Source organism: Anas platyrhynchos, chromosome 4, assembly GCF_047663525.1.
Source record: "Anas platyrhynchos isolate ZD024472 breed Pekin duck chromosome 4, IASCAAS_PekinDuck_T2T, whole genome shotgun sequence".
NCBI lineage: Eukaryota > Metazoa > Chordata > Aves > Anseriformes > Anatidae > Anas > Anas platyrhynchos.
In genome coordinates this window covers 37224544-37243019 of record NC_092590.1, presented here as the reverse complement: position 1 = coordinate 37243019, position 18476 = coordinate 37224544, and the positions used below count along the sequence as shown (strand labels likewise).

Sequence of the window (18476 nt, the reverse complement as noted above, 5' to 3'; positions counted from 1 at the left end):
CTCAGGATCTAGAGGCCAACACTGTTTTTGCAGATTAAGTGGAATCTGGCAAAATTCCTTGGGCTGCTGCCATATGGATCTGCTGGTAGAATACAGTATGATAATATGTTGAATTTGGCTCATTACTCTCAAGAAATGCTTCCAGAGACTTTGTGGGACACCGGTTTAGGAACTGGAATGGTTGTGTGTAGGGATGGTCTTGGGCTCACTGTTGTAGAGAGGGCTGTTATTAGCGGTACATATCCAAGATGGTTTGTGGTTTGTTTAGCCCTATAAAGTATCTGTTCCGTACTATTGCATAGAGAGAAATAGGTCAAACATGACGCTGTTTTAAGTAGCTCAACAAGAGTTTCATCTTTTTTTTTGTTGTTGTAGCTTTTGCACTGCAGGCTTGGAGACTGATCCACCACTTAACTCAGTGTGCATCTTTAAATTCTACTTTCATATACAACCAAACCTAGACAACCATTTAAAATAGTGAATGAACTGGGATAGGAATGACTAACAGGTTTGTTGTTTGATAAAATTTTTGGTCTGTTTTCTGTGCATTTTGAGCGCTACGTGTCAGTGTTCTCCCATATGTAAATTGTTTCACTTAGCATCCAGGTTTGCCCTCAAGTAGATGAAGAGCAGAATGCTAATGCTTCTGAGAACTAAATTGTAGAGAAGTATTCTATAAATCTAGAGCAGTTTGGCCCTAGCCACAAAAACTATGTAACGCTGTATGTGATTGGGAAGTCCTTAACCTTGGAGGCTAGTTTAATACATTTTTATTGCTTCTTGAATGAGGTAATTCAAAGAACAGACTTCATTCTTGTCTTTGTGTAAGCTGTGGTAACTTCTGCAATACAGATGAGTGATGATGGTAGGTCTGATTTTTTTTCACTTGAAGGGAGGCTTTATTTGGAGCAGCAAAGAAATCTTCCATTAAATAGCATGTTCCAGCCCTGTTCTCCCACAGAAGGGATTCTGCCCTATTGCGGTTGCCTTGTGATGCATCTGAGAGCCACAGCTTGCAGTGCAAGAATAGATTTTGAAACTTAGTCAGGTGTGGTCCCATACTGTTGTGCAAGTAAGTCAAAGTACTGAAATGCTAGTTCAGTTGTTGGTGCTCTTCTAAGCCATTACTTGTATGTGATTTTGAATTTTGTCTTCTGTGCATAGGCAATGTACTTCTGATAACAGATCTCTCATAGTAGGCATCTTGTATTAGTCTGTGAAACATTTATACAGTATTTGAAAAATCAGTAAGGCTAAGAGCAAAATTGAATTAAACAAACCCCAAACATTTCTCCCTGCAACTGAACTAAAATATGCGTCCATTCCCCCCATTCTCAGTGAGACATTACAATGTCAGAGCAGCAGAAAATACCTGTTTAGGTTTGATGAAAAGTACCTGTCTGTTTAAACAAAGCAAACTTAAAGAAAGTACGAAAGTGAAGCTGAATACTGTGCATGCATATCTTAGGGCTGAGGTTGGCCTTCCACTTGCTTTTCAGATGCTCACCTTTGCAAAACTATGGTTTTAGCTGTAGCTTTGGCCTGCAACGTAAAGAGATTGCTGCTGCTGAAAATGCAGGTCAGGATGTATTTAATTTTAGCTGCATTTAATTTTATTTTCCTAATGGAAATAGAAGAAGGAAATACCAAAGAAAGTACCAAATACCAAATAGTTAATGAGCAGCTTGAAAGAGCAAGAACGATTCCAAAACTTTTTTTATTTGTGCAACATGTGAGGGTGTTTCCTGCTTCTTTTGTGTATTAAAAGAATAAACAAAAACCCAAACCCTAGTGATCTTTCTAGTGGTGGTGGTGGGCTGTTGTTTGTTTGTTTGTTGTCTTAGACTCCTACAGGGCAACTCATTTTGCTTGGTGATTTCAGTGACACTTTCAGGGTCTCAATGTGCTCTGCGTGGGTCAGTTTGCTCTGCAGATAGTCAAGCAGTTGCATTCTCTAGTTCATATCTAACCTCTTTCAGGAATCCCTTCTCTATGGAGACACGTATTAAACATGAGCACAAGCAAAGAAGTGCTAGACCTTATAGCATTGCTTCAAAGGGATGCATGAGTGAGAGGATGGAGTTCATGTGTACCCTTGCCCTGGTCTCACTGAGTGTAGAGAGCGGCTGGACACATGCTGGTAATGCATATTTTTAGCCAGTTTTTAGCTATGGCCATTTCAGTGAAGATCGAGGAATTGTAAGCATTTCTGAGAAGAGGAAAATCAATCTTCTGAGAAGTTCCTGACAGTGAAAGAGAAGACTCAGTGCCACTAAATTTTGTTGGTAGGGGAAGGATGACTCTTCTGGGGAGCTCCTGACTGTCTGGCACAAGTACTGTTGCGGAGTTAGTTAGCATGTGTTGAAGAAGTACTGCCTGAAGAGGAACTTAACTGCTTGCTTGTTATTTTCTCCTGTTTGTTGTGTAGGTTTTTTTTCCCCCCATATAAAACAGAACAAACCACCCACTATTTTTTCACATCACAGAGCGACTTACAGTTAGAAATTTGCTTGGATTCATTATCTGCCTCCAATTCATTGTCCTATTGCATGTCTGGCTCTGGTTATCGTTAAGTAAGAATCCCCTTTATGGTTTTCTTGATTGTGTTTTGCTTTTGCGACTCTGTTACTCATGCTAGTAGTTTTATTAGAATATATTGAAATATTTCTGAGAGGCGCTAAAGAAATTTACTGCGAGCTATGCAAGTCACCTAAATGCATATGAGAAAGCTCATCTCTTACAAACCAGTCCTGGGGAATATTTGTTCTTACCATCATTAATTTCAGTGGAGATGCGTGGTTAAGGCTGTACAAATAAATACAGCTGGGGAATGTGACATAGTAAACAACATGCTGCAACCTCTTGGAGGAGAGTTATTTACCAGAGGGTCCAGACACAACATTTAGTCCATGAAAAAGATGGCATTTAAAATTTTTGGTGCTTTTGGATTTTTCAGAAGCAAATATTATTCCTAAAACTGCTTAGTCTAGCCTTGTGTTTACACATAAGGGGGCAGTGTGGTACTGTTAGCCAAATGCCATGTAGGTGCATGTTAGATTTCATTATTACATATTGCATCATGGTTTAAAAAAATAGTTTTAGCACTCTGAGCACAATTAGACCTTTGCCACTGTCTGAGAGAGATGCTGTGTCTGTGCAGGGGACAGCACTTTCTCCTTTATAAGTACTTTGTGTAGAGTGAGTTCCTTGCTTGATTTTGGTGCTCTCTCATAATCCCTGTACATTAGCATGTGAAGGAGTGGGAGCCAGTTTTCTTGTAACTGGGATGGGGAAGTTCAGATTTCCTCATTTTCCCTTCTCCTCCAGGGTGACATTCACCTACTGGAAAGGAAGGTAATATTTCCACTGGAACATTTGTATACCATGTATAGGCTTCCTGCCTGCTGCTGCCCATTTTGGGCGATACGATCTTTCTTCCACAGTTCTCATGGAGAATGATGTTTCTGATGATTTTGTACACCACAGTCATCAACCTGCCAGGATGAAAGTGATCATTAAGTGGATATAAGCTGGTGTATATGTAGGTTCCTGGGTCATTTCATTTCTGTATGTGTAATATTCAGGACTAACAGGCCAGCGTATAGTCTTATAATTTTGACATGATGTCTTGACTGCCTTACCACAAGATGATTATGGCATTTTTCTCATGCATAGAGTAGCCTGGCTGGCTTTTAGCTTCGTGCTGCAGCTGAGATATGCTGTAATAATCCAAAAATGTGTTATCTGTGGCATCTCTTTCTAACTTCTGCATGAATTTCTGCTTCATAAAAAGCTTCTCCTTTGAAGATTCATTACAAGTCCCCTCTTTATAATATTTCCTACATGGATACCTGACTACGTAAAATTGCAGGGTAAAAGAGCACCACATGCTGTTTCATTATGTCTTGTTATATTACCATGTTGTGTTGCTGTAAGGTGCCCTACAGACACAGGGCTTTTTTTTTTTTTTTTTTTTTTTTTTTGTACAGGTGCTGTTTGTGTTTTTCTTCATCTGCCGGTTTGATTTTGATGAAAAATTACGAAGCTAATTTGTTCATATGAATCTGCCATGATCAGTTGTAAAAGGCTGCTGTTAAATTGTACATTGGTGTACTGATAATTTTCTTGAAGTAAATCAGCATCATTAGATTGTGCCTTGTATGTGTCAGTTAAAAAAAACTATCAGTTTGAGCAGATTTGTGTTACGAGTTAATCCAGAGAGAGCTGGCATGGTATTTTGTATGGAGGGGTGATATGCTAATAGCCATGACTCAAAGGATAAAATGGTGACAAGAAATGCAATCCTTTTTATATGCGTCTTTGTGAATATCATCATTTAATACAAATATGAATCAATATACAATGGTTGTCTGAGAAAAATCTCACATGGTATGTTACTATGGTATCTTTCATTAAAAGTCCCTCCCATCAAAATTTTTCCCTTGCTGTCTTCAAGAATATGACTTCTCTTTTTTCTTTTTTTTCTTTTTTTTTTTTTTTTTTAACTGGCAGATATTATAGCGATATCATAAATTTTGAAAATTAACATGGATATTCTGGCAACATTATAGGTCCTAGCTAAAATTCTAAAACTTCCTGGTGGCTGGTTCATCTCCCTCTTTCCCCTTTCCCTCCATCCTAGCTGGCAAGCATGGCTGCACATATTTTGTCTTTGGATTAACTGATTTGCAGCTTGGTTAAAGTGTAGACAGTGTTCTTGCTTATTTTCATTTTATATCTATTTATTTATTTATTTTAAAAACACTCATTAAAGACCCACGGCATACTCTCAAACTTGAAGGAATGGATTTTTGGCTCCTGCCTGCTTTGAATGAAATCCAAAACAAATGTTGTTTGATAATGGTTTACAGTTGCATTACACAGGTTGCTCTTTGTGATAAATAATTAACACCCTTTGTGTTCTTGATTGCAGATTTTCAAAACCCTGCCTGATGCCACTTTCCCTGAGCCAATCTCTATGCCAGTGTCTCCTCCAAATGCCCCACCAAGGCAATCGAGAAGACAAGGACAACGTATTAAAAGGCCACTGGCTGTGTACAATCTCTGTCTTGAGCTGGATGATGGTAAGATGTTAATAACTCTTTCGGTCTTTGCAGCATATTGGTGTTATTGCGTATCCTACCTTCAGTAGGTGTTTTCATTTCATGTTTCATTTGTATATGTGTGTGCATGCACATACATGCTTGTTTAATAGCTTTGAAACATGTAAAGAAACAAGGAGAGTACAGGGAAAGGAGAGTATAGAGTACCGTCTTGTGGCATATGTTTAAAAGTAGGGCGAACTGTCTTAAATATGCTTTTTTGCTTCTGAAAAAGAAGCAGCTCCTGTTTCTTTGGGGAAATCTCTTTGACCTCTACTGAAGATTACACAGCCATAAGATAAATGGAGAGAGAACTAAAATTAAAGCAAATCTTTTATGAGAAGAGCTAATGCACTCTACTGTTAAATTCATCTGGATTAAAGGCTCAGGTCACTGCTGCACTAGAGAATACTAATACTTCACTTGAATCTGTAATACCTTGGTGTTACTAGCAGTAAATACTCATAAACTTGTCTGACTTGAGAAGAAAAAAAAAATCTTGCTTTAGCATGCAGTCTGCAATAGCAGCATGCAGAGAGGCAAAGGGTATACATCTTATATATTCTGACTGTTGGTCAGAAAAGTAACCATTTTTCTGAAATTTCTGTGCTTGGGGGTACATATAGTACTGAGAAGGCAAGTCCTCATTTTGTGCTACAGATTTTCTCCACCCTATCCCTGTTCTCCCTACTGCTGTTTTTAGTCAATTATCTTTTCACATGGAGAATCATGGGATTAGGGCACAAAGTCCAGTTATCAGCCAGTGAAAATAAACAGGAAGATTTTGAACTCATGCAGTAGCATGAGATTCGTTGATGAACTGTCATTAAATCAGTGGTCAACGGTGGTTAATTTGTTAAAGAAAGAGCACAAATACCCACAACAGCTGTAAGTGCAAATTTTAGATATAAACTCAGAACAGTTTATTGTCTGAAAGCCAGTTTTATACAGTTTGCAAGAAACTCAGCACGCCTGTCATCAGGTTGAATTCACTAGAGATATGTAATTTCTGTGCCTTTCTTTCCCTGCATCAAATATGCAACTAAATGTATAGACTAGAAAGTATTTAAGGTACATCCACTTAAAAAGCTTACACTGTGTTAATTTGAATAATTTACCAAAAACTAAGAAAGCTCTTGAACTGTATCTGCTGCAATAAAACTAACCTCTGTTGGGAGAAAAAAAAACAAACAAAAAACAAACAAACAAAAAACAAACAAACAAAAAAAATGAATACGCTCACAGAGTTGTTTACATCTGATTTTGAACGTGAATCACACCAGGTCACAAGAAGTACCACAGCTCTTCTCCAGTTCTGTGTCTCAAAGTGTGCACTGAGGATGTGGCTTTAGCCCTGACACAGTGGACAGAAAGTATTTGATGGATTATCCTTATTGTAAGATCCGAAAATGCAGTGGTACTGTTGAAAAATATGTGATAAACATTCCGTTTCTCCTGCATACAGTCCATACTTTTGTCATTCATGTATCTGAACGTAGAGGAGTGGGATAGTTAAAAGGCTGTAATTGTTGCATGGAAATTTGGTGCTTGTCTGGGAGTCGCAGTGTGGTGCATTGCAGACTAATCTAATAAGCTGTTACACACGGTTCCAGCCACAGTTACAAGCCATAGAGCCCTGAGTTTCAATGGGATCTGAAAATAATATTTCTCCTTGTGACTTCTAAAAAATATTCTCCATAGTATCTCCAGCTGCTACTGAAGGTAGCAGTATAGCAAATATGATGTTGCTAGAAGCCAGCTTTCGACAGGTCCAGGCTACATGCTAGCGTGTACCGTACGTGTGTTTTAGCCAGCTCGCTGTGTCAGGAAGGCAGTCAGGAGATGGTGCAATGGGTACTTATTTGGCAGGTGCACGGCATGCATTGAAAGGTGGTACTTTGGGCTGTGTTGCATCACTGCAATACCTGAGGAACTACCCCACCAGATTGGTTACACGGTACAGAAATCGGGCAGGCTGACTAATTATCCAAGTGCTGAGGAGAGCTCGCTGCCTCCAAGTACGCCCCGTGGCCTTCAGTTACTTTGTTCTTAGGAGAGGGGGGGAACGAATAAAAGTGAGCCTGGGCTTCGTTCCATATTTACCTAGTTTCTTGGCTTACAAATGCATGTTTTATAACTGCTCTTTGGAAGATTTTATCCTGTGTGTGTTTTTAACAGGAAATTAAACATTAAACCCCTTCCCTCCCCCCTTTTTATTCACAATGGCATGAGTTAAGCGCCAGGCATAAACCAGTGTTTTGTATTTCCTGGATATGGCAAATAATCTTGTTTTAAAACAAGTAGCTGATACATATTTATATGTAAATATATTTGTAAAGAAATATATCCCTGAAGTTATTGTAATTATATACAAATATATTCTGTGCCTTGAAACTCAAAGTACGTTGGAGACGAAATTTCTCTGTGCTGGAAAACTTCTTGAGTGTGTTTCTCTTAGGATTGTTATGCAAACCAGGAAATTGTTAGAAAAGCGGAAATAAGTCTTTAACTATCAGCTGCTCCAGGGAGTTAACAGGCTTCGGAATCCACTGCTTGAATTGGAAATGCAGGGTTCGGGCCAACTTTTCTTGTTAAAAGCACGTTTTCAGTCAGGAGGCTTCTTGACTGCACACAAACTGTATGCAGCAACCACCCAGAAAGGGCTGTAAGTGGCATAAATATTGATAGATATAATAGTGGAAGAACACACACACAGTTTGATAAAAATCTTTATTTTGCCTTCTTGTAATTAGCTGTGCTGGGTCCTGATAGAGCATAGATTTTCCTTGTACTTGGCAATTAGGTGATTAAACCTATTTGCAAACAATTCAAGTGTTGTATTTACTAGCTTAAGGATCTTCATTTCCTCAGACAAATTTAAATCAGAGATTATGCTGTCCATTTTTCTTTCAACTTTTTTCCTTTATAGTAAGCCAGTTAATAACTTTTCATTCCGAGATTTTTCGGCATCTTGATGTCTTAAGTAGAACTACACATAATGAAGAACTGGGAGCTACTTTCATATGTGGCCTAATCCCAAACTTCTTGCTTCAGCAAAATGCAGATTTGCCTGAGATTTGCATTAAGATCACTTCCAGAGTTTCGTGCTTTCTAAAGTGAATACTTGTTTGTTTGTTTTGAAATAGCCTTTTTTCTTTTAGTACCAATATTATTGGAATGAATTTTAGAGTGAATTAAGTAGCAATGCAGACACTCCTGTGGCTTACAGTCCCAGATATGTACAAACAATTTTGCATTTGCTCTCTCTCTATGGAGAGAGAGTCTTAGCTAAAACAGGGAGATATTTACATGGTTCTTCTGAACATGCCATTGGGTCTTTATTTTCTATTTGGATGATCAGTACTTATCAGAAGAGAGCTCTATTTATATTTCTTCTAAAGGGCAATGCAAAGTTACGGTTTTGTCCCCTCACACTGTTATTTTAATTTTTATATAATTTTCTCTTCTTGTTGCAAAATATTTTTTTTTTTGCTTTGTTTATCTTTTTCTGTGCTGGAGACGTAGACATTATTAAACTATTTAGGAGAGCCACAAGAGCAACACAGCAAGAAAAGTCCTGTGTAAAGTAGGAAGTACAGTGCAGTCCATCCAGATGAGCAGACAGTCAGCATGAGTTTCATAAATCACACGTGGAGTCAAGAAATTGGTCTTGCATGGCAATTCATCCAATTGCAGAACAACTTGTTTTCTAAACAAAACAGAGTATACGTCTTAAGCCACAGTGCCTGCTGATTCCTTATTCTCTTTGAATACTCTCTAGATGTCAAAATTTGTCATTGGCATGTACATGCACATAGCACGTGTGTGTTATGGAAGGGCTTGTTTGTTTTGTTCTTAAGGTGTTTGTCTCCCACTCCCTGCTCTGAAACTCAGGAGGCATATGGGGTGTTTGCAATAGCTTGCTTCTGCTGCTATAAACTAAAAATTGTATATATAGTGCTTTAGAAAACAGATTTTTGTGTAGAATTTTAAAAGAAATCAAAAATTAGAACTGCTGTTTAACCCTTTAAAACTTTGTACTAATTTGTATTACCCTTTGGAGTATCTTTGGAAGCTGAAGTATGAATGGTATGTTGGCTTATTTAGGAGCAGCTCTTTTTGAGGGTATTGGAGTGATACAATGCCTTAGATTGGGTAGTATATTAGTTTGCATGAGCTACTGTGGCATTTGGTTACATCAGTTACATCACTTCATCAAAGCAAAACGTGATGCATGTAATAATTATATAGCTCCCATGAATTATTCCCTCTCCCTGCTCCTCCCATCCCTTCCTGCCCCAAACAAACAAGTGAAAAAACATAGACTTTATTTGGAATTACTGAACATAAAACCTGGAAGCCTTGGATTTATAATAATGAGCTTGGTCTTCAGGGTTGGAACAGTCCAGAACTGCAAGATTGCAGGTGTGAAACCTGGCCTTGAACTCTTTCTATTTCTGAATCTGCTGCTTGGAAGTGTTTCTGTAACCTGGCACATAGCAGGGGAAATGGAAAGAAAAGCAGCTACATAGGCATATCAAAAAGCCATAAGGGCTTGCAACACTTGCTTACAAAGCTATTGTTAACAGCTGAGCAGAACAGACAGTTACGCTGTTACAAAATAGGTACACCAGTATTAGTTGTGAGGGGAAGATCAGGATGATTGCTGTTTGCTATGTAGAATTTAAGGTAGTTCATATTTCACCTTGCTGCAAGAATAGTTCCTGCAATTCAACAGGATCTATCACATCTTTTTCTACCCAACGGCTCTGAGTAGGATGAGAACTGAAAAAGGCTTTTTCTTTGTATAGCATTTGCCAGTAAAGGTGAAGCTTTTTCTTAGGTAATAGTATGTGTGTTGGGGCCCAATTTCCAATCTGATAATTAACTTCTGGCTGGAAAGCTTTGGGTCCATAGAAGGTACCTATTTTTTTGGAAGTATGGAATAGTTTTGGCCCATTCTTCATATACACAATATACATTGTCTATCTGTTACACCTGTGAGTAAGCTACGTGCTACAGCCTACTTGCTGCACAGTAATGTGAAATCAAAATTAGCTGTCATAACATGGTAAACATCTCTTTAACTTTTACTTCTTTTCAAATGACGTGTCAAATCTTTGTGGTTGGCGTGAAAGTCACCCCAATATCATCACCAGTACCTGTCTACTTTCCGTATATGAAATTCAGAGCCTGTAGAAATTTTTAAAAAATAAACACATCTCCATGTGCTTGTACACATGCACACAAAAGGGATTGGAAGTGCAGTAAAAGGGAAAATGAATAGACTAAAACTAAAATCTCAACTTAAAGGAGTGTGGAGTTCAGGAGGGAGGGTCAGTCTTTGCTTGAGGCCAGGCATTAATAAAAATCTCTGATCTTCTGTAATAATCATTCATCTCTTTAATTCTCTACCTTCTGCACCCAGACATGCAAGGGCACATAATACTGTAAGAAGGCCAATTTTGCATGCTAAAAGCCATTAATCCCAGGCATGGAAGTCACTGACATGTCTTTGCTACAAGCCAGCTGTGCCCTATCCGATTGCCGTTGGCTGAAATTACTTTTAACCCAACACACAAGACTGCAGGTAGAACGAAGACTTGACATAGTTCAGCTCTTCAGTCAGTTTCCTATGGATGAGGCTGTGCATTTCACTGGACAAGGTGCTTCCTCCCAAGGACATTCTCTTGCTTCCCATAGTGGCAAAGATAGGAGGGAAGAACTTGGAGGGGAGGGAGTGAACTTGCTCAAAGGCTGATCTGTGACTTAGAGAACACTACTGCTCTTCCTGATTTGCTCCCAGTCTGTGTCAGTCTTTACCATTCAGCCAAAAAAAAAAAACACCACCAACTGTATTCCTGTGTATATCAGTGGCTGAATTGCCAAGACAACAGAAAGGAGAAAGAAAAAGAATCATAAAGAATATTTTCATCATCTTTGGAGTTTTTGATGCCATTTGAGGTATGCTACTTAATCATGAAACTTTTATTAATGATGATAGCAGATGACAGCCTTGTTTGATCTGCTTTAGTTTTAAAAATCCCCATTGCCACTGATGAGACAAGAGCTATTCTGTTGGTAGGTTTTGATACAGGTCTGGACCATAGGTAAACGTTGTCTGAATTTATGGAAACCCAAGACCTCTGATGCAACAAGAAAACTATGAAAACTGTAGAATAGCCTACTTATCTTACTATATGTCTGAGTTTTCAGGAAGTAGTTGCAGTTCATCTCTGTATTTTACAACCATGAAATTAATGTGTGGCATCTGGCCAGCTTGGTAAAGCTAGAGGTCACATGTGGTTTCCTGCCAACCAGGCTCTGGTAAAAAAAATGAGTAATCCTTGAGTTTATATACCACTCTTATTTTCTCAGCATACACAAATCAAAAGAGGAACCCCCCTGCATGCTTGTATCTGGTTTCTGCTGTGTTTCAAAATTTAATTACATGATATAAATTAACCACTACTCTTCTATCCATGACTCTGTCAATGTTTTTTTCCACAGCTTGAAGAATAAGCTGAAATTCTTCACGAATTTTGGTTTTAGCTTGCTCAGCAAAAGGCTCACCTACAATTTAGGGTTTCCTAGAAGTAAAGGAGTAACATTAGCAATACTTCCCATGAATTTTGAGAGACAACCTGAAATGAAAGAGATATTTGTTGAAATAACTGTCTGCTATTACAAATAAAGTATATGTCTAGAAATATGCCTGCTTACAGTTGAACTTTACATTTTAAAAATAGACGAGATGGTATCAGAAAGAAGGAGGGCAAAGGAATGGCCCCAAAATTCCAGTTGTCTATAGGTAACTTGCAGGTGAGCACTTTTGTCTCTTGCCTATCTGCAGCTTAAACATCCACCTTTCTGGCTACTATTCTTGAGTTGCATCAGCCAGTCTAGACACAAATTCTTTCTAGTGCAGCTTCCTCCTTTTTCTAACATTTCTGAATCATTATGGAGATGGGATAAAACTGTCTCTCTGCAGATCTACCATGTGCATAAGATACACATGCTTGTACATGCACACATTTGAAAAATCTGTCAAAGTTGGTCTTTATCTAGGAAAAAAGTGTAGTCAAATGTAATTGTTGTGTTAATTATTTTGTCTGAGAGGAAAAAATAGCTGGCATAAAGATCTCATTCTTGCTGCATGTGGTTTGAAAGCATGGAACTAATGGATATGCAGGTTGTGCTGTCCCTTTTCTCACTGAAGGTTATGTTGGTTTTAGAGTGTATGAGTCTACTGATGTCTAAATTTCAGGTAAGAAATAATAGCATTTATCTAATCATAACAGCATACCAGGGCAGTACTGAAGTGTGTAGAATTTGCTACACAATGAGGATAATTAATAAGTTTTGATAATGAAATGTGGTAAATCTGTTTTTTGAGTGTTTACAGGCATCTGACCTTTCAAATACTAATTATTCAGGAACACCTAAATAACTCTTTGTTAATTTTACTGTTGTCCTGGTTTCAGTTAGGACAAAGTTAATTTTCTTCCTCGTGGCTGGTACAATGCTGTGATTTTTCTTAACCAAACAGTAGGTCATTTTTGACCTGTTTTATATGATTTAGTTTGGAAATTCATTTGTTTAAATAGCACAGTTTCTGAAGTTTGGAGATGAGTAATGAACAATTCTGTTGACTAGTTTTAGTGGTTAAACAAAAGTACACAACTTCTTAATTTACTCAGAAATAGATGACTTAATTCAGAAATTTAAAGATGCGAAGAAGTAAAGAGTGACTAAGTTCACCTGGTGCTTGGCATGATTAGCACAGGATGGTTTGTGCTCTGAGTAGTGAACAAAAGATTGCAGCCTTGCATCTAGAGAAAGGCCTTTCACAAATACATCTCCGTTACTCCTTTCTGGAGTGAAGATACTTGAGAAGGTACCAGCAAGGTGCAAATACTAAGCTAGAGTGAGCTAATGGCACCTTTTGTATGGTTTTGGCTGATTAGGTAGGTTAATCGTTTTCTTTCCTTTTAGATTAAATGTGCTGCTTCAGAATAAATTCACTTTTGGTTTCTGTTATGAATCTGATGTGAATATTCTGGTTCCCAGTACCAAGTAATTTGTTTTGACTTCTGTTGACATTGTAACCTAACTGGATTTCTCATGTCAGTAATTTTTATCATACAGGAATTCTTAGAGCATCTTCTAAAGAAGATAGGCTTATTTTTGACATAATGTAATGCTGATTTAGCTGCCTTTGACTTTTTTATGTGATTATTACTTCATGTCATGGAATCACTTTAGGTTTGTGTTGATTGTGTAAGACAACTAATCTGAAATTACATTTTTCATGTCTGTTTTCTGTGGTTGTTGAAGCTCTAGCACACAGAACTAAGTTCTCACTTGGCAGTGAGTATTTTAGATACTCATACTTCTTTTCTAGCCCTAATTTATGAGATTCCTATTAAAATGAAAGCATAGTATGTACGCACAAATTAACATAAGAGCAAAGCTACTTTCTACTTGGTTTACCTTCTCTATTATTGTGGAAAGTTAGCTATTTATGGTGAATGAGTGTTTGTTATCTCTGAGCTGGATGCAGCTGTGATGCTGATGGGGAAGGATGGGTGGCTGCACAGCAGCGCAGCTGCTGCTTCCCCATCTCATGATACAGAAAATATCAGAGCTGAAGGTGGTAACAGGGATCTTGCAGCATCTTGAATTTACTCTCCTCAGTAATTCTCCCCAGCTCCTCTTGACTTATGTGACTTTGTCAAAGTGGAATAAGTCATGCCTTCTACCCTCTTATATTGCCATTATTTGGGCATCTGATGAACATTTAGAGAATACACAAGAGATCCGTTCTGCTTGCTCGCTGTGTATCTCAATAGAAACTGTGGTAAATTCCCCATTTACTTCAGAAACACTCATTTTCATAAACTGCTTTCATCCTCTGGCTACCCTTAAACTATAGACATTGGTTGTAATGTTGATGTTAAGATTAGTCTTTCTTTTATTAATAAAGTGTGTAATTCTTTAGTTTACTTAAGCTGAGGTTGAAAGAAACTCTGTCACTCAAGCAAGTAACTGATAATGTTAGCTCTCTGGTTCTTGTAGTTTTTGTTACATGTTTTTTCTTATTTAGAATTCTTGGAATAAAGTAAGGATCTGATTATTGACACTGCCAAAGTATTTCAGTTTCTTTCAATTTAGGATGCCAACAAAAAATATTCTTAGACTAGCCAGATGGAAAAAGTCAAAAGAAGGCAACTGGGAGGTATGTCATGTTCAGTTAGGTGGAAGCTGAGTTCAGATTTCTGGTATAGAGAGTCTGAGAGCCTTTACTATCTGAGGCTTATCCAGACAAAAAGGAAAAAGGAATTAAAGGCTATATATTTGTTAGAGAGAAGCTAAATAATATAAGTCTCAGCCCATATAAGTGCTTTCTTATCTTGTGTGGATTTTTTACTTTGAGAAAGGGTGACACATGGATTAAAAAAAAAAAAAAAAAAAAGGCTATTTGCGTCGGAAACTGAATAGTAAGTAATACCATCTAGACACAAACAGTAAATGGTGAGGATCAGCCCAAACTGTTTTATTTTCTAGTTAGAACTGGTCTGAATTATGAACAGCCATAAAGACAAAGCACAGGTATCTGTTGCAGAGGCACAGTGAAAGCTGTAAGGATGGATGAGTGTTGTGATTAGAACAGTGAAACAAGAAGATAATTTAGATGACAGTTTAAAAGGATCTGAGCAGTCAAAAAATTTAAATAGTATGCAAAAGGTGATGAGAATATGAAACAAGTTTTAACTCTGTTGAGAGTAAAAATTGGTTCTTATACCTGTTTGCATAGGATGGGGAGCTTGTAGAAGCAGCTTAGAGGCATTTCTATACAGATGGCCAAGCAGAAAGCCAAAGGAACTCAGAGGCTTCTCACAACTACACAGAAGGTGAAGAGATGATGGCTGGAGTGTCAACAAAAATTTGTGAGATGTCATGCAGGCTATTGCTTTTATTCTGAGAATCCTAATGCCCTTCATCTGGTCTGTCACAATTTGGTATCCAAAGATAAGTGTGTAATGGGAGAGCAAAGGGGATTGACATTTCTGGAGAGAAAAAATAAAGGCACCAAACCCACCATAAAAATATAAAAGACAGATATAAATGAGCTTCATTACAGAAATCCCATCTTCCCTGTTTTATGATGTAAGAACTCATTATAATTCAAATGTTAGAAAAAGAAAAATGGGAAGTTTCTGGAGCTCCTTTTCGAAAGGACCTGTCAATCCAATGTGGCAGTCAGCCTTTACATAGAAGTGGGAAATCTGACAATGTTACTCATTGTAGAACAAACTTGGAGGTAAAGAGGAGTCAGAGGAGAGAAACAGAAAAGTATTAGACTATCAATATTAGGCAGCCCATGAATTCTGAAATCAAATGAAAAATATAGATATGGTTCAATTCCAGCAACATAGTTAACACACTCTAGACAACTAGACTTTAGACTTTCACACTCTAGACTATAAAGATTTTTTTAAATCTCCAACAGCTTAGGATCTTTACTGGTTCCACAAAGAGTAGGAAAAAAAAAAAAAAAAGAGGAAATAGCTAGCAGTTAGTATACCTTACAAGTTTTTAAGAATTCTTAAAGAGAAACTGAACTGGGAAAACTGATATGGGATTTATAATAAGCAGGGTCAAGCAGAAATCTTCACAAATAGACCTGTTGCAAAGTGAATATTTTGAATAATGTGAAGCCATCTAACTTGTCCTAAAATGTTGTCTGGTAATTGGTTTGTGTAGCTTAGCAATGTTAACTTCTCAAACATCTTGTCTCATGCCAAAGAAGTTCAAAGAACCCGGAGGAATGTTAATGTAGCAGTAGTATTTAGAAAGGTAAATACATATCTTTGATAATATATTTACAGTGATGACAGTGGCAGCTGCATTGGAGTTATTGCAATGTTCTACCCTGCTAAATTTTCCTGCTACCTTGTTCAAGCAAAATAAGCTTGGTTGTATCAAGGAAATAAATTCACAGATCTGAGAGGAAAGTTGTAGTCCATGCCTACAGAGTGGAGAACTCTGTCCTGAAAAAAATGGGCACTGCTAAGTCTGTCAGTCACAATGGACAATCATCTCATCATAAACTGTTAACGTAGTCTTGTGGCAAAAGAAAGTGCAGACCTCACATGCACGAGCAGGGGATTGATGAGTATGAGTAAATGGTGAAATTCAACGCTCACTGTGGCACTTGTGGGACCACAACAAAAAGTTAAAAATTTGGATCTGCTGTAAACTCTTCAGTAAGAACTCTGGAAGAAAGGAACAGGTTCATAAAATGGGTACACGACCCCAAAACTGTAAAATCCTGTTCAGTAAGAGATTTACTGTTAAAATTCCAAAGCAAATTGTTTAAATACCTTCACAAAAGAAAAAAAAAAAAACAACAAAAACAACAACAACAACAACAAAAACAATTCGCATTGTTTATAATGTGGGCCTTGCCTGGAAGTTAAGGCCTAACAAATTGGAGGTACGTGCATTAATCAGTGAATATGTTCGTTAATTAACAGCCAATTGATTCTCTATTACCTCATGTGCTGATGTCTTCAGACAAAGACTCTCTGGAAAATATGGTTTGGTCCAACATGTGGACATTAATTGAAAGTAGGTTATTAAACTTAATAGAGAGATAACTAGAGACAATCTCATGGCCTCTGCCATGTACAGGAGTCCAGATGAGATTATATAACATCAGGAAAACAAACTAGTTCTCTCCAGTATTCCTGCTTATAGCAGTTCAAAGCAGTACAAAATACATCATATCACTAGAAGAATTTATTTTATTTTTATAAAAAAGGATGCTAAGTAGTGGGACATTAGGATGCATTTTTATTGTATCTGAAGAAGATATTTTCATATATCCTGTTATTATATGGGGAAAATACCCTCCTAGTCCAATTCATTGGGGAAAATACCGTGGTATTTTAATGTTTATGACATAGCATGTCAGTAAAGGTGATGGAAGGCCCAAACCCATTTATACCTGGGTATAAGAGATGCAGAACATAAGAAGATAGAAGATTTATATAAGGAAGTATAATTTCTGTTGTTCAGAACGTTTTGTAACCAGAGTGAAATCTTAGAATCATAGAATATCTTGGGTTGCAAGGGACCCACAGGGATCATCAAGTCCAACTCCTGGCTCCACACAGGACTATCCAAAAATCAGCCCCTATGTCTGAGAGCGTTGGCCAAACACTTCTCGAATTCTGTCAGGCTCAGTGCTATGACCACTGCCCTGGGCAGCCTGTCCCAGTGCCCGACCACCCTCTGGGTGCAGAACCTTTTCCTAACCCCCAGCCTGACCCTCCCCTGTCCTAGCTCCATGCCGTTCCCTCGGGTCCTGTCACTGTCCCCAGAGAGCAGAGCTCAGCGCCTGCCCCTCCGCTCCCCTCCTGAGGGAGCTGCAGGCCGCCATGAGGCCTCTCCTTGTGAGGGAGCTGCAGGCCGCCATGAAGCCTCCTCTCAGTCTGCTCTGCTCTGGGCTGAGCAAACCAAGGGACCTCAGCCGCTCCTCATACATCTTCACCTCTAGAGTCTTCACCATCTTTGTAGCCCTCCTCTGACCACACTTCAATAGTTTTATGTCCTTTTTATACTGTTGTACCCAAAACTGCATACAGAGATCAAGGTGAGGCCGCACCAGTGCAGGACAATGTTCTGGATGCACATCTTTGTACTGTTGAAATTAGAACAGTTGCTACACTTTGAAGACTTAGTGTTTGAACATATATTGATTTTAATCATGAAAGTGTGCTAGATGATCATTAATCATCTGTTTTTGCAGTTATACAGAATAGGCTTTTCCTGAATAAAGATATTGTTTTACTTTTCTGATGTTTAGAATTATCTGGTTTTGTAACTTCAAGTATCTTTAAACATGTTTTTGGAAGTTGTTTACTTAAACCCACAGTATTTAGAAGGTGTTTTCCTGTTTAAATACTTTTTTTTTTTTTTTTGTCTACAAAGTAAATCCTTATTCTTGAGAATGCAACACAGTATTGACCATGTGAAAATGCTGGCTCAGGAAGCAAGGGAAGGAAGAAGTAAAACTGAGAGAAGATGTAACTCTGAGTTTTGTTTATGATAATGTCAAATGCAATTGCTTGCATATTTCAGTCTATAATGTAGCATCTACTGTGGATGGTGACAGAAGTGTGCAGTACATCTTTTTCTGTGTGCTCTGAGAAATGATTTGAGAGACAAATCTTCCCTTTTCGTAGAGGGTGTGTGCTGTCTTGGTAATACACTGTTGAAGAATAAGTTAATATTCCTTCCTAATGGTGTTTTAGTCATGTTAAGTGGATAGTGGAGGTAAACATGGCTTTCTAATATGGTGCATGT

At 38.0% G+C, this 18476-nt stretch overlaps 1 protein-coding gene across 4 annotated transcripts in view; it reads left to right on the top strand.

The window, feature by feature from the left end:
* Positions 1–18476, top strand: part of ARHGAP10 (Rho GTPase activating protein 10) — a 143489-nt gene that overhangs the window by 101886 nt on the left and 23127 nt on the right. For all 4 annotated transcript variants that reach the window (XM_027456676.3, XM_027456677.2, XM_027456678.2 and 1 more), the window contains one exon: positions 4934–5084. In XM_027456676.3, the coding sequence (XP_027312477.1) occupies positions 4934–5084 (151 nt within the window). The remainder of the gene's footprint in view (positions 1–4933; positions 5085–18476) is intronic.